Source organism: Anabrus simplex, chromosome 5 (genome assembly GCF_040414725.1).
Source record: "Anabrus simplex isolate iqAnaSimp1 chromosome 5, ASM4041472v1, whole genome shotgun sequence".
NCBI lineage: Eukaryota > Metazoa > Arthropoda > Insecta > Orthoptera > Tettigoniidae > Anabrus > Anabrus simplex.
Window position 1 is genome coordinate 234,400,336 of NC_090269.1, and position 23,509 is coordinate 234,423,844.

The 23,509-nt window shown below is 37.1% G+C and overlaps 1 protein-coding gene across 1 annotated transcript in view; it reads left to right on the forward strand.

Moving 5' to 3' along the window:
• The window catches only part of LOC136873928 (transcription factor CP2), a 524,699-nt gene that overhangs the window by 304,504 nt on the left and 196,686 nt on the right, over positions 1-23,509 (forward strand). The window contains exon 5 of the mRNA XM_067147290.2: positions 10,648-10,722. Coding sequence (XP_067003391.2) covers positions 10,648-10,722 — 75 coding nt within the window. The remainder of the gene's footprint in view (positions 1-10,647; positions 10,723-23,509) is intronic.

Consider the following 23,509-nt stretch of genomic DNA (forward strand, 5'->3'; position numbering starts at 1 on the left):
TATTTGTGTGACTGGCAATTTTTCTTGCCATCATGTTACCCTTAGCTGACTCTTTGCTGGATTCAATTTTCTAGTAAGTTCCTTCAGTTTCTCCTTACTACCACAACCATTTCTAACTCTATTTCTTTCCAACCTGCACGTCATTCTTAGTCTCTTTATTTCTCTTTTATAATATAATGGGTCTTAACTATTCCTTACCACTGTTCCGGGGTATTTGTGGACCGCAGAGGTGAAAGAAGGTGCCGGGATGAATGGGTCTAACTACAGTATCAAGAAAAGAATTTAGAACTTAAAATGAAGGTTATATTTTATTAAATTCAACCTTAGCAAATTTTCATAACAATGAAACGTCAGGGACAATGACAAATTTTAGACAAGACAAGAAAATTCAAAATTTAGTGACAGTTTAAAAATCCGGGCTTCAAGCCCCTCGCTTTACAAATCTTGAGCTCCTAGCTCAAATTTACAAAAGAGCATAAATTTACTCAAGGGCAGAAATCCCTCAATACATGGAGCACTTGCTCCCAACTTACAATATCAAGCCTCCCAGAGGCACTTTTACAACACTTGAAAAGAGCTGACTTGCTCTCAGTTTTCCAAGCCTATTCAGGGCAATATCAGAAAATTACAAACACTCGCCATCAAGGCACAACTTACAAATTTGAAAAAGGGGTATCTAGTACCCAACCTATTGGGCCTTTGCGGAAAAGAACAGGTTAAGTAAATGGCCCGAAACACAAATTGAATGGAGGCGTGTACTTGCACTCCTAGATATGAATTCTTAAAGCCTAAAGGGAACTAGGCCGATGAAACAGGGGCTATTCCCAAACTACTGAGGTAGCACGCAGGGAAATCACTTTAATACATTGCAGAAAACAAAACGTGGCACCTCAAACCAAGATGAAGGGGAGCTCGAGAGGGTACAGCACTCCCTATCCCCGATTTACAGTTGGAGATTTTATGAAGTAATTACATTAGCCGGCAGAAAGTTACATTTTAAGAAACGAAGGTTACATGGTTAACGATTTCGGACCTTTCCCTCGGGTTAAACTGCGGAGCTAGCAAGAAAGAAAGAAAGAAAGAAAGAAAGAAAAATGTTATGTGGCCATTACCTTATAGAAGTTCTAGCAGCTATCGAAGAGGCCTCCCGCCTCCTGCTTGACACACATACTCAGTAAGATGACGATCAATTGGCCAAGGGACGAGAAAATCCGCAGTTTATAAACCCTCGGGGAAAGTTCGAGATCATTCATGAATAATCAAGACACACCCACAGAATTTTATTGGTAGATTTCAGAAGTAACTCTCAGGATCGAAGAAGAAGACTGTGATTGGTAGAAAATTAATTACAGAAATTAGGAATTGGCTAAATTCAAAACTGGCGGAAAGAAAAGGTAAATATTGCCAACCCAAAAATAAATGAACATCAATTAGTAAAAAAAAGAACTTATGAATACAAAACTTCTTTAAATCAAAATTTCTTTCACTTCGCACCAGTTTGCATGATCATAGTCTTTTGCAGTGACATCTATGGAAGAAAGTCCAAACTTCTTGATGAATGGCAAACAAAACAAGTAGAAATACAGTCAGTTCAGGAAACTTCACAATAACAAAATTACCTCAGATTTCTGTGGTGACATCTTCTGAGTAAATTTATACGTTGGCCTAGTTTCAATTTCACGGTTTCTCCAGTAGAGGAGTTCTTTCAGGCGCTAGATTTAAATGTGCGGCGTTGTGGGGTAGCTCCCGGTACAACCACCTTTAAAGGTACATACCTATTTTCACATTCCTCAACAATTGCTCTGAACCCATCCCACAGTCTGTTTACATATTTATTTACCACTTTCCACTGATCATTTTACCTTTTTTAAAACTCCCTCATGCTTCTTTTATCACCCATATGGTACTGCCTAATAGCCCTACTTTTACGACCCTCCTTTCTCTCACATGTAATTTTAACTGCGACAAAAACTGCTTCGGGATCACTTCCACTACTTCAGTTTCTTTATAGAGCTCAACTGGTTTTATTTACTCTATGTATATTATTATCTTCGGAGTAACTGAGTTTTGAACCATAGTCGTCTAATGATATCTCTGAGGTACCTTATAAATAAACTAGGAATATTTTGTAGAAGATTGAAATCTTAAAGATCCAGAATCGGCTCAATTGCACCGGCGTTCGTATTTACCAACATTGAAGTTCTTGAATAAGGAGTTCCTGTCCTTGTGTGGTGCATTAGCTCATATAACTTTAAATGTGTCTGCCTGCAGTTTTTCTTTCCAGATAGGGGATATAAGGGTGGGGGTTCTGTGACGATGGTTGTCACACAGTACTAATACCACCAAGAACACTCACCAATTTCGCCGCGTTTGATTGTATGTGACGAGTGACTCGCGATGTGCAGTGGAACTGTACTGATTAAAATTACAAACAATATTTGAAAATAAGCAAATATCGGCACTGAGATTTTAGCACGTGTTGAAGTGCTCGTTGTACAAGCGGCTGCGCCCCCTCACACGCAGCCGATAGCAGAGCTGTAAATAATAATAATAATAATAATAATAATAATAATAATAATAATAATAATAATAATAATAATAATAATAATAATAATAATAATAATAATAATTTTAATCTTCCTCACGCAGGCCTCGCTGCTGCCTCCCTTAGGTCAAGTCGCACTCCCGAGCACTGGAGCAGTTCAGACAAGACAACCCTAAAGTGCCCTGCCTTTAAAGTACCATAAGAGGAAGATTCTTGAACTCTTTACTAATAGGCTGGATTCCTGTCCACGTCCCCGGTTTTAATTGGCTAGAGAACACATTGCCAAGTAACTGACAGGTTGATTACAATCGAGCAGGAACCAGCTGAAGTGTTGCTAACTTTGGTACATTAACAAGAAACAATCCACAGAAAAAGGTTTACCAATAACAAAAATGAAATTTCCTAAGCTCTAGGTTAGTTTTTAGTTGGCGGAGCTGTGGAGGATCAAACCAGCCTTCGGGCTGAATACGCAACATACATACATATCTTGTATACTAAATAGTCGATGGTAGAGCCATCTAACAGAAAAAGATGAAATTTCTTCGGAGTTTGCAAGTTCAAGTCAGTTGTCACAGATGGCCATAGAGAAGGCGCGCAGTTTAAATAGCCAGGGAAGGTGTACCCCTGGTACAATTATTATTATTGTTATTATTATTGTTATTATTATTATTATTATTATTATTATTGTTACGGAGTTTAGCGTGGAAGGCAGAGGTGAAAGAAGGTGCGGGCTAGAATGGGTCTAACTACAAGGCCACAAGATGAATTTAAAATTTCAATAAAGGTTATATTTTCAAAAATATCCAAACTTAACAAGATTTAACAAAGCTTTAGACTTCAACAAATAACAGCAAGTCAACCAATAACCAACAATAAGGTCCAAGACCAGGAAAGTAAAAATTTAGAGGCAATTAAACACGTTTTCACTAGGTGAAATTACCATAAGGCAAAATCCAGGTACAAGTATGATTTTCCAAATGAAAGAACAAGTCCAATGTCCGTTACAAGTCCTGGGCTTCAAGCCCCACCTTACATCTTTGAGCTTCAAGCCCAACTTTGCCAAGGTACCTTTTTAACTAAGGGGCAGAAAACCCCATCATACCAAGGAGCACTTGCTCCTAATTACAAGGTTAAGCCTCCTAGAGGCTCACAGAGATCAAAGTTAGGAAGGAGCAGCCCCGCTCTCAATAATTCAAGCCTATCAGAAGGCCATAAACAGACTTTACACTTAACTGCCCTTAAGGTATACTTATAAATAAACAGGGGTAACTAGTACCCAACCTACAGGGCCTTCGCAATGAAGAAAAAAAAACAACAAGTTAAGTTACTGGCCCAAAGTACAGAGAGGATTGGAGGCGTGGACTTGCACTCCTAAATACACATTTTAAAACCTAAGTGGCTCTCGGCCAATAATACAGGGGCTAATCCCAATCTATGGAGGTGACTAGTCTGCAAAATAAATTTAACACATTAAGAAGGAAGAGAAAAACAGTTACGAAAACGTAGTCACCTCAAATTCCAAAAATGAAGGGGAGCTCGAGAGGGTAAAGCACTCTCTATCCCCGAATTACAGTTACAGAATTTGTAGTTTTTACATAGAGTGAAAAGGGATTTACATTTTAAAGAGATGGGTTACATGTTAAAGGTTTCGAACCTTCCCCGAGAATTAAACTGCTGAGCTAGCAAGAAATACAGATGTTAAAAGGCCATTACCTTGTTGAAGAACGGCTGCCTGAAGAACGAGGTGCTTTCCGCCCCCTGCTACATATTCACACACTGAGCAAGATGTTATAAGAGTGGCCCGGAGACAAGAAAATCAGCAGTTTTATACCCTCGTGGAAAATTCGAGACCTTTCAGGAATGAGTAGACACACCCCCTCAATTTTTATGGGTTGACTAAGAGTTACACATGGAAATTCGAAGAAGAAAGCTATGATTGGAGGAACATTAATTACATAAATTACTGATTGGCTAACTTCAAAACAGGCGGAAGGAAAGGATTAATATGGCCAACCCACAAACCACAGAACAAAATTTAGTAAAGACAAAACTTATGAATACAACATTTCTCCAAGAAGGTTCATTCCTTTACACCAGAGTTCGTTATCATAGTTTTTGGTAGACATCTGTTAGAGAATGTCCACACTTCTTGATCAATGAAAAACAAAAGCAAATCAAAAACACACAGAGACATCTTCTGATAACCAGTAGAGTTAGTTCAGTTAAAGTTCCGGGTTTCTCCAGTAGAGAAGTTTCAATTGGCGCAAGATTTGAACTTGCGTCGTAGAGGTACAATTATTATTATTATTATTATTATTATTATTATTATTATTATTATTATTATTATTATTATTGTTGTTGTTGTTGTTGTTGTTGTTGTTTATTAGTGATTTAAGCCCACTGTGGCTGAAGATGTTAATAATATATGAAACATGTACCACTTTTAACCAATAAGTTGCTTTAAAGCAACGAATGTATCGACAAGGTGGAAAATAAAAAAAATACTTAGTTGTGAAAGAGCATTCTTATCGAAAAAATGAGGCCTGGCATTGATCTGTTCACTCTAAATCCATGTTGCTCTTCCTCAAGTTTAGGTTCAACAAATTTTCTGATTTGTATTATAGTGTATTATATCTTGTATGTGACTGAGGTATGAGCGATGCTAGTAATGCCATTCCTTATGCAGCCAGTCCCTGTTATGAATGGTGTGAAAATATCGCTCATAGGATCGGTTGGTTCATGCATTTCAGTGGGCTTGGCAGACTGATATGCAATAGCAATCCCCCTTGCTCGGGAAACTACCTCACTCCTCATTTCCTTAGTACGCCTCTTCAGTGACGCCTAGGCTCTTTCAGCTGTTGGCGGAGCTGTGGAGGATCAAACCAGCCTTCGGGCTGAATACCCAACAAAATACATATCTTGTATACTAAATAACCATTATGTTTCTTAAATTTAAAATACTGTACTGTACACGTTATTTTTACTGAATAGAGTGTTTAAATGTCATGGCTCATTTCATAAGTTATTTTGTTTAATCCAGACTTTCATTAATGAGGTTCTGTTGTACTTCAAAATAATTAACAATATCAATATCCTGATACAGTCTGACAAAGAGTGTGTACAATTTTCTGGCGGACTCTGTGTAATCTATCCTGCCTTTAGTAAAACTGTCCTGTCTTGCCTATCTAAACTATATAGACTAACTAGCAATTACCCGCGGCTTCGCTTGCGTGGGTTTCGTAATTTGATGAAAGTAATCGTTCCTCGGCATTGTACTAAGACATTATCTGAAAATTGCTACAGTATAAAAGCTCACCCAAAAATTGACTTTCCTTTACCCCAAAAATTCTTCGTAAACCATGTTTGTGGTATTACCTTTTGGGTCTAAAACGACCATGCGACATAGAATTGTACATGTGAGAATCAGTCTTCTCTCAAGTCGAAAAAATAAATACTTTTATTTTTAAAGCAGATTCCAAATATCTATTCCCACATCTGTAACATCTTCAGTTTTTGAGATATATATAACTATCCCTATAAAAAAAATTCAACCCTGTGATCAGTCCTTCCCCAAGCCCCATCTAAGTGTATTTTCCGAAAGCAAAAATGCGTGTTTCTTTATTTTTAAAAGGAGATTCCAAATACCAATTTTCACGTCTGTAACATCTTCAGTTTTTAAGATATAAGTATCCTCATAAAATATAATTCAACTATTTTTCAAGGACTTTCCAAATACCAAGTTTCTTGTCTCTAGGATGTTAAGTTTTTGACATATAATGCAGATATACAGGTATTCATTTTAAAAATTCACCCGCTTTTCCAATTCTTTTCAGCCCCAACTGGATTTTCTGGAAACAAAAAATACGGGTTTAATTATTTTTTAAAGGAGATTCAAAATACCAGTTTTCATGTCTGTACGTCTGTAACCCCTTCAGCTTTTGAGATAAATATATACTCATAAGAAACTTCTTCGTGACTTCTTTCCACCCCTCTCCCGCCTTAAGTAGACTTTCCGAAAACAAAAAAATACATGTTCCTTTATTTTGAAGGAAATTCAAAATACTGTACCAACTTTCACGTCTGTAATAGCTTCAGGTTTTGAGATGAAGTATCCTCATAAACACATTTCAACTCCTTATTTACTTATTTTCAACCCCACACCCCTTACGTCGATTTTCCAAAAAAAAAAAACAAAAAAAATGCGGGTTTTTTAATTTTAAAAGGAGATTCCAAATACTAATTTTCACGTCTGTAACTTCTTCAGTTTTTGAGATATAAGTATTCTCATAAAAGTATTTCAACCCGTTCCCTCCCCTACCCCCCCCCCCGTTTCTTACCCGTTAAGTTGATTCCCCCCTCCCCAAAAGTACGTGTTCCTTTATTTTTAAAGGAGATTCCAATCTTTAGCTTTTGTGATATAAGTATCCTCGTACAAAGAATTCAACTAATTTTTCAGTTCATTCACCCCCCCCCCCCAAGTGGATTTTCCGAAGACAAAAGGTCACGCGTTTCTTTACTTTGAAAGAAGATTCGAAATACAAAATATTCATGCCTCTAACATCTTCAGGTTTTGAGATATAGGTATCCGCATAAAAATAATTCAACTCCTTTTTCACCCCAGCCCATTAAGTTGATTCCCCTCCCTCCAAAAAAATGCGTTTTTCTTTATTTTTAAAAGAGATTCCAAGTACAAATTTTCACGTGTGTAACCTTAAGTTTTTGAGATCTTTTTCCATAAAAAGAATTACATTTTCTCACTTCCTTTCACCCTCCCCTTAAGTGAATTTTCCGAAAACCAAAAATACTTGATTCTTTATTTATAAAGGAGCGTCCAAATGCCAATTATCACGACTGTAACATCTTTAGTTTTGAGATACCGGTACATGTATCGTCATAAAAAGGAATAAACTCCTTTTCACCGCCCCCGCCCTCAAGATGATTAACCCCCAAAAATCCGTGTTTCTTTATTTTTAAAGGAGATTCCAAATACTAATTTTCACGTCTGTAACATCTTTAGTTTTGGTGATATGAGTATTCTCATACAAAATTAAACTAATTTTTCAATTAATTCACCATCCTTAAGTGCATTTTCCAAACACAAGCTATTACGTGTTTCTTTACTTTGAAAGAAAATTCCAAATACAAATTTTCGTGTCTGTAACATCTTCAGTTTTTTAGATATAAGTATCTTCATGAAAATAATTCAACTCCTTTTTCACTCCACCTCCGCCCGTTAAGTTCTTTTTCCCCAATCAAGAAATGCCTGTTTCTTTATTTTAAAAGGAGATTCCAAATACCAATTTCCACGTCTGTAACTTTCAGTTTTGAGATATAAGTTTCTCCAGAAAAAGAATTCAATTTTATTACTTCCTTTCACACTCCCCACTCAAGTGAATTTTCTAAAAACAAACGGTACCCGTTTCTTTAAAAGAACTTCCAAAGACCAATTATCACGACTGTAAGATCCTCAGTTTTTGAAATATGTCTATTCTCGTAAAAGGAATTCATATCCGTTTTCATCCCCCCCCCCCTGCCAAATTGATCCCCTCAAATGCGTGTTTATTTTTAAAGGAGATTCCAAATACCAGTTTTCACGTTTGTAACATCTTTAGATTTTTGGTATCTATACATAATCATACAAATAATTCAACTAATTTTTCAATTCTTTCACCGACCCCCCCCCCTCCGTTAAGGTTTTTTTTCCAAAAATCAAAGTATACATCTTTCCTTATTTTTAATGGAGATTCCAAATACCAATTTTCACGTCTGCAACATGTTAAGTGTTTGAGATAAGCTAATTTTAAAAATTCGGCCCTTTTTCAGTTCCGCTTAAGTGGATTTTCCGAAAATAATATTTATGTTTCTTCACTTTTACAGTAAATTCCAAATACCAGTTTTCAGATCTGTAATATATTACGTGTCTGAGATAATTTGCAGACATAGTCGTTTAAATATTCACCCCGCTTGTCACTCCTGTTCACCCCCTATTCATTGGATTACACAACAGCACAAAAATACATGTTTCTTTATTTTCAAAGGAGATTCCAAATACCAATTTTCATGTCTGTAACATCTTCAGTTTTTGAGATATAAGTCTGCTCATAATAGGCGTTCAACATCTTTTCCCCCTTTTTCATCCCCCCCCCCCCTCCCCAATGGGATTTTCTGAAAACAAAAAAATGCATGTTTCTTTATTTTTAAACTAGATTCCAAATACCAATTTTTATGTGTGTAAACTTTTAAGTTTTTGAGATATAGATATCCTCATTAGAAAATTCACCCCCTCTTTTCACCCCCTTAGCAACGAAATATCCAAAAATCCTCCCTTAGTGAGCACCTACATCCTAATATAAATGTATCCCCAAAATTTTATTTCTTTATGTCCAGCAGTTTTGTCTCGGCGATGATGAATCAGTCAGTCAGTTAGGCAGTCAGGACATGTTATTTTATCTTATATAGATTAACACATGGTTCCAAGTGATGGAAAAGAAGAATTTTGCAGAGAATAACTTTTCAAGATAAACAAGAATTAAATTCTACATATGGGGTTTTGTTTTCCACAATGCTGCATTGTTACTACATTGGTTGAGTTTCACATAAAGAAACTCCTTTGAATGTACGAATATAATAATGCAGTATTGGGACAACTTCCACCTGCAATATAGTAACCTATAATACAAATACATCATGCTGTAAATTTATTAATTTACAGTAGATAAAATTATCCTTGTAAGCTAAGTGAAATTACTGAATTAGACCATGGAAGGCAAAATTAAGAATTTGAAGAACAATTGGCTCAAATGCAATCGTTGTTCAAATCTCAACACAGCATTAATACTCAACTACAATCTCTTTCCATTGTAGTAAATCCAGAACCATCACCTAACGGCTTTTCCTTTAACAAGAATGACTGGCCGGCTTGGATTCAACATTATGATAGTTTCAGGCTTGCAGCGAGATTGGATCAGTGTGAGAAAAAAGTGCAAATGGATAATTTGTTGCTGTACATTGGGCCCAGAGTTTTACATTTGTTTGAAACAAGACAGAAGAAGGAGAGTGATTTTAACAATTATCGTGAATTAAAAGAATTTTTTGATAACTAATTTACAGGTACGAAAAATATAATTTATGCTGTACATAAAGAGGGGGAATCAGCTCAGGTACAGAAAGTGGGAGAATCAGTTCAAAAGTACATGCTACCATTTTGCAATACGAACTTTCCTGGATGACAGTCTGCAGGGACATTGGATTGGACAAAGAGGGCCCACTGAGTTCCCCCCACGGTCGCCAGATCTTACCCCCATGGACTTTTATTTGTGGGAAACTGTCGATGTAAGCCACGTATGCTGGAGGCCCTTCACCAGGAGATTACAGCGGCATGTGCAGCAATCTTCATTGCAGTGTTGACCGATGTAGTTGCGGTGACCGCTCGTCATTCAGCTGTATGTCTGGCAGCCAACGGCGAACATTTTGAACAGTTGATGTAACCATATGCTTTACTGAAAACAATACTACAGGTGTGATCAATATTTCAAATAAATACATAAATAATAATAATAATAATAATAATAATAATAATAATAATAATAATAATAATAATAATAATAATAAATAGTTTTTGTTCCATAAGGAGTGTATCAGTATACATTTTTTTGGTGGACTCTGTATATGTTATTTACAACAACCCCATGGCAACTCTCCAGTATTTGTATCACTCTCGATTGATATCGCTATTTGATCACATAGGCCTACTACAAATATCTCATAATATTGTTTGTACAAAACTCATTGCATGGGCATGGATTTTGTACCTTATCTTATAGAGAAAATGAATTTAGCAGCATTTCTGCCTGTTGAGACAACCAATCAATGATCACACTAGAAAATTATTCATAACATCCTTTTCATTGATGTATTTTTTTCATATTTACTTATTGTTGTTGATAACTTGTTGCATGTTAATATTAGAACAGATTAAAATGTAATTGTTTTTTAATAACCTTATAGACAAGCATAAGTGGGCTGGATTAAACTGGCTAATTACTAGGAAGCGCCTTCATTTAGGAGTGTAATATTAATTGTGATAATCTATCATGTTGCAGTGAGACCCTGTTGGCATTACCTTCGCTGACAGTGTTCAAGCAGGAAGCTCCATCTCCATCAGCTAATAATGATGGGTATGTAAAATTAATATTAATTGAGTACCTGGTATGATTCAAGTTTGTTATTTTAGATAGGAAGCTTGACATTACTTAGGAACTGAGTTTTTACGTTATGGCTTACTGCAGTGATATTCCCCTAACTATTGCCCTACTGTTGGTAGACAATTGTAATCTATAGGTGGGCCGGCGTAAGGTTGCACATGACAGCTGCGCACAATGTTGGTCACACTGCAATGGCGTACGAAGCGATGTTGCCGCCGCAACAACAGCTGATTGCACGACACGTGGGTTTTTAAAAACATAGGAGAAATTATTTTAATGTCATCGCGATGATACACAATACAAATTAAATCTTTTTGCTATTTGTTTTACGTCGCACCGACACAGATATGTCTTATGGCGACGATGGGATGGGAAAGGCCTAGGAAATGGAAGGAAGCGGCCGTGGCCTTAATTAAGGTACAGCCCCGGCATTTGCCTAGTGTGAAAATGGGAAACCACGGAAAACCATCTTCAGGGCTGCCGACAGTGGGGCTCGAACCCACGATCTCCCGATTACTGGATACTGGCCGCACTTAAGCGACTGCAGCTATCGAGCTCGGTACAAACAAATTAAATCGGCCGACAAAAATCGAACTTTCAACACACCGATTAAGTTTACAATAAAATATTTCATCACACAAAATGATACGAGATGCATTTACTACGAAGTTCGTATTTTCGCGATGTTAGAAAATACGAAAGAAATCGGCCGACAAGAATCTCACTTTAAATACACGAATAAATGTTAGAATAATATACACCGGTGCTAACACAAAAGGTTTCAAGTAAAATCTAAAAAAATTACGAAAATTCAGAAACCTTATTTTCATACCTGTTTCATAGAGGTAGAGGCTCAATACCTTCCAGATCACTGCTATCACTACCGTCACCTTCGTTGTTATTGTCATCGTCGCCTAGGCAGATTATCAACTCCTGACAGTCACTACTGATGCCATGTATTGCCATTCCCGAGTTAATGAATGTTGCGACATGTCTAACTTTCTTCCTCCGCAAAGCCGCATCCATTCGATACCCTCCCGGAGCAGTCCTTCCACTTCAGTAATTGTGAAGGACTAGTTATTAGTGCGTACGTAATGTTTTACTTCACCCCATACCGTACCGGTACCACTCAATGAGGTTTAACATTTCTTTACGGGCGCTCGAAGTAGGAGTCTTGTCCATTATTACGGAGTGGTAAGATGCATTGTCCATAACAATGGCAGAAGGGACTTTGAGCTGTAATAATCGTACTTTTGTCTTTGTATTACATCAGGCTGGAAATAATTAATTCCTATTACAGGATATAGCATAATTCGTTTCTTTCCCGGAGTGCTGTGAAACAAGTCCCTACTATCAGCCCCGTTTCCACTACTGCTATGTTCCCCAGTCCCAGTCCCTTTTTCCTTCTGTTCTTGGAGACGAACACCTGTCTGAATAGCAGTACGGTTTGGAAGCCAAATTGTTTGATATATGTGTTCCACAACTTGATCTGCAGGAACACAGAGACGGCTATACAAGCGTACGCATTTCCTCTCCCCCTCGTAAAACTCACGAGTTCTCCCCACTAATTCTAATGCCTGACTATTAAGAGCCACTCCACGGCGCAAAGGATTATCACTTCGCGATTCATAACTATGTTGTCGTTTCCTGACATAGCACTGCGTTCGTTAAAATAAAATTTCACGATTATCTCACAAAGAAAAGAAACCTTTCACAAACGCGCAAATCACACCTGACCACGTGCTAGCGACGACATACTAAACGGCAACATTTCAATATGGTAGTCAAGCTAGATATAGATAGCACCACTATACTACCAATATTGCCAACAACAAGCAACTGAAAATAGTTCCTAATTATTTTGTGGCTCGCTTAAACCTTATAACATTCATTTAAATGCTCATATTTGTGTAAGCAAATAAAAGATTATAAGCACTATACGGAATGAAATACGAATTAACATGAATAAAATGCGTAACTGTATCTGACATAAAAAGTAGTAGATTGGTGATTCTGATTGACGGGTGACGTTCTTCATTTCATTTTTGTAGTGGTGCCAACATGAATTACAACTGTCAAGTGCAACCTTGTGCCGGCCCACTTAAAATATCTGCCATACTGTTGGACGCTAACTGTAGTATACCGGTAAATAAAATATTAAATTTCCTTGATATAATTATTGTATCATATTTGAGTGTAAATATCACTTGGCAATTTCCAGTGAAATAAAATTCAAAATGAGTGAATAAACAAATAAATGATGATAATGATAATAATAATAATAATAATAATAATAATAATAATAATAATAATAATAATAATAATAATAATAACAATAATAATAATTTCTCAGATGAAGAACGAGTAGAAGCGAGCCAGAGAATAAAGGAGTATTGGCGTAAAAGAGAAAGAACATCAACAGTCAAGGAAGTTGTGTAATTGTAACCCATAGGAGGTTGAAACGATCCTAAATAAATGAATAAATACGTAAATAATTTGCCAGAAATGCAGGTAAATGGGCGCTAGATGTCACCATAGGATCTCTCAATTTAGAATATTAATAACAACTTATAATAAATGGTAGAGCATAAAAGATTCCACTCGGGTCATGTTCATGGAGCTGAAAACTGGTATCAATCAATACTGATCTGCATTTAGGGCAGTCACCTAGGTGGCAGATTCCCTATCTGTTGTTTTCCTAGTCTTTTCTTAAATGATTTTGAAGAAATTGAAAATTTATTGAACATCTCCCTTTGTAAGTTATTCCAATACCTAACTCCCCTTCCTATAAACAAATATTTGTCCCAATTTGTCCTCTTGAATTCCAACTTTATCTTCATATTTTGATCTTTCCTACTTTTAAAGACACCGCTCAAACTTATTCGGCTACTAATGTCACTTCACGCCATCTCTCCGCTGACATCTCGGAACATACCACTTATGATATAGATGTTGATTCCCATAGGGAGCCTGAAATAATATAATGTCCAATAACGGACCAACTATATTGGTATCACATACCACTTAGTCGAGCAGCACATCGTCTTTCTCCCAAGTCTTCCCAGCCCAAACTTTGCAACATTTTTGTAATGCTACTCTTTTGTCGGGAATCATCCAGAACAAATCAAGCTGCTTTTCTGTGGATTTTTTCCAGTTTTTGAATCAAGTAATCCTGGTGAGGGTCCGTACACTGGAACCATACTCTAGTTGGGGTCTTACCAGAGACTTATATGCCCTCTCCTTTACATCCTTTCTACAATCCTTAAACACCCTCATAACTAAGGCTCGGAAGTTCATGCCCTAAAAACTAAGAAATATGCATGCAAATATGCTCTTAAAAACTTGAAAATATGCCAATAAATATGCACTATTAAAATGAAAAAATGGCCGTAGACAAGTGAGGTTAGTATTGATAATAATAAAATTACATTTATTCCTTTGAGGTTGAAACAGAAATGGTCCCGCTGTCAATGCTGAGTGATGAATTGTAGTTCACAACCATCACTTTGCACAAATTTCAACTGAAAAATATCGTCTGATGTCTCGCAAAACACTTTTGTAACGTGAGAAACTTCTGTCCACATTACAAGATGTTATTGGGGCATATTTAAATGATGATAACTGCTCCACAGAAAGAGGCAAGTCTCTTGGTGTGACAGACGGTTTTCCTTCGTGAAAGTCCCTAATATCGCACAACTGTTTATAACCAGGATTTTTTGAAGTTACATAATTTATTTTTTTCTTTCATTTTTTGTCCTTTACTACCAGGAACCGAATTTAGATTGGATATAATTTAAAAAAAAAAAAACGGTAACTATTTCCTTTAAGGGTCCAGCTCTGTGGCTAAATGGTTAGCATGCTGGCCTTTGGCCACAGGAGTCCCGGGCTCGATTCTCGGTAGGGTCGGGAATTTTAACCATTATTGGTTAATTTCGCTGGCATGAGGGCTGGATGTATGTGTCGTCTTCATCATCATTTCATCTTCATTACGACGCATTACGTCGACGAGAATAATGGTTTGTAAAGCGCAGGTTGCCTACGGGAGTTAAATCAAAAGACCTGTACCTGGAGAGCCAAACATGTCCTCAGACACTCCTGGCACTAAAAGCCATACGCCATTTTAATTTTTTTTCCTTTAAGGGAGATCCTACAGCTTCCAGTGACGTTATGGCTGTTGGCAGAAAAGAAAAATGGGCATTTAAAAAACAATATTCTCTTCTAACTCAATGCCTGACAGAACATTTTGCACTGTTTTTATTGATGCAGCTTCATTCGAGTCCATTGAATTAACAACCTCTTTGAATACTTCTATGTGCTGAGCATAATACAAAGCTCCATCCAGCCATGTTCCCCATCGTGTTAACACTGGTGCAGGAGGAAGTGGGATATTGGTTGCTGTCGATCTAAACAACTTGACTCTTGAAGGAGATTTAACTAAAATTTTCTTTGTACAGGCCACAAATCACTCTACCAATGGAAAAGAATTGCGTATTGTCTCAGCAATGCGATTGAGAGCATGTGCCAAACAAGTTATATTAATTAAGTTAGGAAACATGCCTTTCAGTGTTTGTCCTGATTTTAACATATAAGTACTTGCAGTGGTAACAAATAAAAGCATCCGGTCGTATTTGATTCCAGATGGCCATAATAATTTCAATGAGTCCATCACACACTACGTTAGAGTTACATTGTTAGTGGCCGGCAATTCACACACATTAAGAAGATATGGTGTCGTCTTTTGTTCCTTATTTAAGGCGCCCACCGAGCTTGATGGCTGCAGTCGCTTAAGTGTGGCCAGTATCCAGTATTCGGGAGATAGTGGGTTTGAACCCCACTGTCGGTAGCCCTGAAGATGATTTTCCATTTTCACACCTGGCAAATGCTGGGGCTGTACCTTAAATAAGGCCACGGCTGCTTCCTTCCCACTCCTAGCCCTTTCCTCTCCCATCGTTGCCATAAGACTTTTCTGTGTCGGTGCGATGTAAAGCAACTTGAAAAAAAAAAAAAAAAAAAAAAAAAAAGCACCCACAATTACATTAGCAATAAATCGGCCCCCAGAATCAGTGGTTTCATCAATAGACAACCACACAAACTGATCCTCTAATTCCATTTGTAATATGACAATATGTTATTGTAACAATGTCCTACGTAAGTCTTACGCAATGTAGATACTTGCTTCAGGCACATGTTGTCGAGTGTATTTGGCAAGAAAATGTTTTAATGTGAGGTTATTAATTTTATACAAGGGAATATCAGCAGCTAAGAATGCTTGGCACAAGTCGTAAGAAAATTCACTAATCCTACCTCCTAAACACTCTGATAGTTGTTTTTTAACAGGATCTTTATTTGCGAGTTTGCTAGTTAAATTCTCCTTGTTTTGCTGTGTTTATGTGTTGAACTATTTGAAATCTTTTCTCACTGAACTCTTCACCACATGACAAGTTGCCCCATCAAGCACTACATTACTGCCAACATCAACCAGATGAAAAAAGCTGATTAAAATTACTTTAAAAACCATTAAACTGATTAAAATATGCCATATAGGCGCTAAAATATTAAAATACGATGCATTTATCAAAATCTCGAAAATATGCAGTTATATGCACCATAAATGCATGTTCAAATGATTGAAAATCCATAATTTGTGAACATAATGTATAAGCATACATTTTTAAGCCCTAAAAAACATGCAAATGCATGAACTTCCAAGCCCTACTCATAACCATGTGCAGAGATCTGTACCCTTTATTTACAATTCCATTTATGTGATTACCACAATGAAGATCTTTCCTTATATCAACACCTAGGTATTTACAGCAATTCCCGTAAGGAATTTTCACCCCATCAACGCAGTAATTAAAGTGGAGAGAACTTTTCGTATTTGCGAAACTCACAACCTGACTTTTAACCTCGTTTATCATCCTACCATTGCCTGCTGTCCATCTCACAACATTAACGAGGTCATTTTGCAGTTGCTCACATTCTTGTAACTTATTTATTACTCTATACAGAATAACATCATCTGCAAAAAGCTTTATCTCTGATTCCACTTCTCTACTCATATCATTTATATATATAAGAAAATATAAAGGTCCAATAATGCTGCCTTGAGGAATTCCTACAGCATCAGATAAAGCTTTGTCTACTCTAATTCTCAGAGATCTATTTTCTAGAAATATAGCAACCCATTCAGTCACTGCTATATCTTTCTGGAATCCTACAAGTTGCGCTTCAGTGGAATAACCTTTCCTAAACTCGAAATGCCTTCTATCGAACCAGTTATTAATTTCGCAAGCATGTCTAATATAATCAGAAAGAATGCTTTCCCAAAGCTTACATGCAATGCATGTCAAACTTACTGGCCTGTAATTTTCAGCTTGATGTCTATTACCCTTTCCTTTATACACAAGGGCTACTGTAACACTCTTTCCATTCATTTGGTATAGCTCCTTCATGCAAACTATAATCAAATAAGTAGGCCTACTTCAGATATGGTACTATATCCCAATTCATTGTCTTTAGTATATCCCCAGAAATCTTATCAGTTCCAGCCACTATTCTAGTTTTCAACTTTTGTATCTTGTTGTAAATGTCACTGTTATCATATTTAAATTTTAATTCTTCTTTAGCATTAGTCACCTCCTCTATCTGGACACTAACCTTGTAACCAACACTCTTTACATACTGTTGACTGAATACTTCTGCCGTTTGAAGATCCTCATATACACACTCCCCTTGTTCATTAATGATTCTCGGAATGTCCTTCTTGGAACATGTTTCTGCCTTAAAGTACCTATACAAACCCTTCCATTTTTCACTACAATTTGTATGACTGCCAATTATGCTTGCCATCATGTTATCCTTAGCTAACTTTTTTGCTAGATTCGATTTCCTAGTAAGTTCCTTCAGTTTCTCCTTACTTCCACAGCCATTTCTAACTCTATTTCTTTCCAGTCTGCTCCTCCTTCTTAGTATAGTGGATCTTTACCATTCCTTACCATCTTTAAAGGTACAAACCTGTTTTCACATTCTTCAACACCGAGCTCGATAGCTGCAGTCGCTTAAGTGCGGCCAGTATCCAGTATTCGGGAGATAGTAGGTTCGAACCCCACTGTCGGCAGCCCTGAAAATGGTTTTCCGTGGTTTCCCATTTTCACACCAGGCAAATGCTGGGGCTGTACCTTAATTAAGGCCATGGCCGATTCCTTCCAACTCCTAGCCCTTTCCCGTCCCATCATCGCCATAAGACCTATCTGTGTCGGTGCGACGTAAAGCAACTAGCAAAAATAAAAAATAAAAAAACCATTCTTCAACAATTGCTTTAAACCCATCCCAGAGTCTGTTCACATTTTTATTTATCGTTTTCCACTGATCATTTTTACTTTTTTTTAAACTTTCTCATGCCTGCTGTATCAGCCATATGGTACTGCCTAATAGTCCTACTTTTACAACCTTCCTTCCTACCACATTTATTTTTAACTACAACAAAAACAGCTTTATGATCATTAATACCATCTATTACTTCAGTTTCTCTATAGAGCTCATCAAGTTTTACTAGCACTACATCTAGGATATTCTTCACTCTTGTTGGTTCCATCACTTTCTGAATCAATGGTCCTTCCCATATAAACTTATTTGCCATTTGTTGGTCATGCTTCCTGTCATTAGCATTACCTTCTCAATTGACATTTGGTAAATTCATATCTCCCACTACAATCAGATTCCTTTCCATGTTGTTTCCCACATAGCTGATTACGTTATCTAACAATTCTGAATCAGCGTTAGCGCTACCCTTTCATGGTTTGTACACTCCATAGACATCATGTTAGTTGCCTATTATCTTTAGAAATGAGCCTTACACCTAGAATTTCATGTTTGTCATCTTTAACTTTTTCATAGCTTACAAATTCTTCTTTCACCGGAATGAATACCCCCCTCCCATCATTTCTATCCTATCTCTACTATAGACACTCCAGTTCCTTGAGAAAATTTATGCATCAATTATATAATTTCTCAGCCATGATTCAACTCCTATTACAATATCTGGTAAAAATATATATATTTAATTACTTAATTCTATTCCTTTCTTTACAGTACTTCTACAGTTCAACACTAACATTTTTATGTCATCACTACTTGACTTCAAGATCCCTGTACCCTTATCACCGCTCCCTAGACTACCCCGTTTCCCTGAATGTACCTCCCTATAACCCTCCTAAACAAATTTCGTAATGTATACGTGCCACTGCAGTTTAAGTGAAGGCCAACTGAGAGCAGATCCCTATCTCCTACCACCCATTAGGATATAGAAATCTCACTCCCAGTTTTCAACATACCCACTCCATGGTTTCATTTAAATCGCCAATCACCCTCCAGTCAGTATCCCTCCTACACAATATTCCACTGGTAACTATCTCCGGTTCCTACTTCACCTGTGCTGCATTTACCAGATCCCAGACATTCCCAACTATGTTGGTACTTACACCTGCTTGCCCTACGTTGTTGGTACCAACGTGAAACACTACCACCTTCTCCTTCCCCGCCAGTATCCAGTAATCGGGAGATTGTAGGTTCGAACCCCACTGTCGGCAGCCCTGAAAATGCTTTTCCATGGTTTCCCATTTTCACACCAGGCAAATGCTGGGGCTGTACCTTAATTAAGGCCACGGCCGCTTCCTTCCCACTCCTAGCCCTTCCTTGTCCCATCGTCGCCATAAGACCTATCTGTGTGGCGCGATGTGAAGCAACTAGCAAAAAAAATTCTCCTTCCCCTCCTCCGTCTCTTCTACTTTCCTCAAAATCTGCCTCAACCTAATTCCTGGATAACACTCTACCCTAGTTCCCTTTCCTCCACACATTTTCCCCACATGTCTATCAGTGGAATCCCCCATGGCCAGAGCCTCAACCCTACCCACCTCATTTGATCCTCTCCCCTCCTGCTCAGCCCTATCTTTCCAGACAGCTGCAGAAGCTACTTCCTCCTCCCTTTTCTTCCTCCCATGTCCCTGCTCCACCTGTATCTTCCTATCCTCTAGTCTACATTTCCCTTTCCTACCTTTTCCTCCTACTTCCACAATTCTCAGTAACGGGTCCCTGTTCCTCATCATCCCTTTGCTGTTCTTCCTGCAGTGTGTCATAACAATTTCTCACAGACACCTGTCCTGAATTTTGATCCTGAATAGAACCCTTAGCCTGCAATCTCCTTCCCTTTAGAACATTAGACCACCTGTCTTCTACATTTTCCCCCTTTCCTTCCTATCCCTCTTTTACATCTACTGTATGCTGTACATTGTTGGAGGGAGGCCTACCTTCCTTCCTGTCTTCTGAGAGAATCCTAATTATCTCCCTCAAACTCTCCAACTCCTCCCTCATACTCCTTAATGCCTGGCCACCCCCACAGTTCCTACACTTGCACTCCATAGCCATTCTTTACAGAATATGAAAAGAAAGAAAAAAATATAAAATTACTTATTATGTGCAAGAAAAATTAAAGGAAAGAAATATTGTCTAGGATAGTACACAAAGATCACACTACAATAAGGTAATTAATATACTACTACACTACAATACTACTTAGTCGTACTCTATTTGTATCCTATAACACCCTAACAGGATAAAAAAACTGCCGTTAATTAACGAATACTGAAAAGAATACACAAGAATTACACAATTCTAAACTGCAGTTAAGCCTGTCCTAATTACAACAACAAAATTATATTATGAGAGTTTCTATGGATACCTCTATTATACTACACAAAGATTTTGCAATAATAGAATAAGCACGCTAATTTCTAATAAGATATTACTCGCATACTACAGTACACTACAATCATTTTAAACTACGTTCAGACGTATCCTAATTACAATATGATACTACCTAAGCACAAACAGAAATCAAAATTGCAAGTTTGAAATTTGCAAGAACTATTCAAAGATTACCAACAAATCAAAATGCCTATACCAATTATTATTACAGTAGAACTATTTTATCTTACTGCGCTCTAATAGATACACACGAATATAGGAGGCAAGATACAGCACTATCTAAATATACCATATCTACACTACAATTCTCAACTGAAATGTGGTTAAGCCTATATGATTTTTACAGCTGGTGGATTCCTATTATTTTCTCTATTATGCAGGATGGAGGAATGAAAGTGTCCTTAAATAATGAAAAATAAGAGGTTGTCTACAATAATTTCTGTCAGAACTACATCAGGGGTTTGAACTGCAATATTATTGGGATATAGGAATTTGATTATTAACTTTTACCAGGTGAATAAACGAAGGTGCAAAGTACAAAAGTATGCCGGGAACTTAGACTACAAATTATCGGATTACAGTTCTCAGCTGATTTCTTGTATTTGTTTACACAACTACCATGTGCATGTACTCCTTGATCTCGTCGGAATGCAGCAACAATCGTCAACAGATCCAGCGAAATACCGTGTATTGTCTGTAACTTATTTTAAGTTTGAAGTTTACAGGTGTATTGTGTTATTTAATTCGTGATAGTTTGAACTGATATCTATACGAAATACTGGAAAAGCTGTGGAAGTTACAACACCTTATGATAATCTGCTTTTGTATTAAGTTAAACCAACAAACCTACAGATGTTTAAAAAAATAATTTAAAGTTAATATTATGTCCTAAAGTATTTCCTAAACCTAAATTCGAAACAAGGCACACCTAGCTAGCCTACTTAACCTAGAAAACATAATCTACCAAATCCCAACTGATCTACTTGTTATAAAATTCAAATAAATATCACTGCTTCCAATTTCTACCAACAAGCAATAAACATCAATATATAAATAGCGCTAAATGGATCATACACACACACGAAGTTAAACAATTTCAATAGGTTTTAACTAATTTATCACTACAATAATGCAAGAGCACTCTCAGCAGATGACCATTCACAAGCACATTCAACAGTGGAATCAATGGAATGGTGTTATGCTGATTGGGCCTTACCTAACCCACTGAAAGTAAATAAATGGGTAGGAAATGCACCTGGGTTCTCCAATACTTCTCCAATAATTGAAAATAAACAATCTATATTCATATCTAACCATTATCTCTACATAAGCACTTCCTCACTACACAGTGCATATAAAATAGCAAAACACTCAACAAATATTTACAACTGCTGGAAGACTCGGTATATCTATATATATAAAATAAGAGTTTTGTCTGTACATTGCTCAGAATTTGAAAAGAATGGTATTTCTGTATCGATCATGTCCACAGTAACAAGAAAATGCAGTTTTTACTTTTCTGTAATTTCTGTCTGTCTGTCTGTCTGTCTGTCTGTCTGTCTGTCTGTCTGTCTGTCTGTCTGTACATGCATCACTAGAAAACGGCTGAAGAGAATTTAATAAAAATTGGTATGTAGAGTCGGGGGGTGAGCCGCTACAATCTAGGCTATAAATTATTTTATTCACGCTGAGTGAAATGGTAGTTTAGGGGAAGGCCTAAAATTCAATTCTCAAATATTTATATTATTAGTGGTCATATCGATACATACTACATAACTAAAGTTATATAGAATTAAATTTCTGATCATTTACGTCTTATGCATTTTTACTGTACCGGCTATGATAACACAGATATTCATGAATTTGGATTTTTGTTGCTAAGTCCATATCAACGCTGAGCCCCGACAAAATGGGTAAACAGAATTTAATGAAAATCGGTATATAGAGCCGGGAATAAGAAACTACAGTTTAAGCTATAAACAATGTTATTCACCCTGGGTGAAATGGTAGTTTAGGGGAAGGCACCTAAAATTTAATTTTTAAATACCTATGCTCTTGGTCCTATGGAAAAGTACTACATAACAAAAGTTACAGAGAATATAATTTCCGATCATTTATGTTTTATTCAGTTTTACCATACCGACTACGATAAGAGTGTTATTTCAGAACCGGAAGACAATTAATAATGTGAAGGCCTACAATATCGAAAGCGCGTAACATAGATCAACAATAACATTACACTGACCGTTGTTTGTTGTAATGTTCTTTGTCTCTTATGCTAACATTCAACTCCGATAGATGGGATTACTGCTGCGTACCGAGTATAACAGCCTAACTGAATATTGGCGGGAAATAGCTGAGGAGTTAGATAACTTTCTTCTTTAGCATGCCAATCCTCTGGTTCATGCATTTTCTGATACTGCTGGTACGTAACACACTGGTTCATCATAGTATTCGATACCTACTCTGACGCGCTGTTTTGAATGAGCAGTGTACGCACTTAAGTCAGAGGCTCAGTTAGTAGTAGTAGTAGTAGGAGTAGTAGTAGTAGTAGTAGTATGAACTGGTCTGGAATTACAATTTAGCCCTATTCCAAATTATAGTACCACAATTCACTAAATAACTCAAAATTCAACCCTGAAAAGAGCCATTTCTTAGGAAAAGCTTCTTCCTCTTCACTTTCATTAAATTTACATTAATTTTATTCCAAATTAGCAGAGATGTGGTTTCTTCTCTGGCTTGGAGGAAAAATTGCATCCATGTCAGATAGTTCTTTCCTCCGCCAGTGTAGTAAATTGAGATTTTCTGACTCATCGGGTACTCCCAGGAAACAGATAAGTAAACAGGCATAGTTTTTGCCCTGGGACTATCCACTATTTGACCTCCCTCGCCCCCCCCCCCCCCCCCAAAAAAAGGAAGAAGATTGTTCACGGATCACGGATGTCTGCGTCTTGGTTATTCCAGCTCTGTAGCATTGGACTGTTAGTTCGGCAGC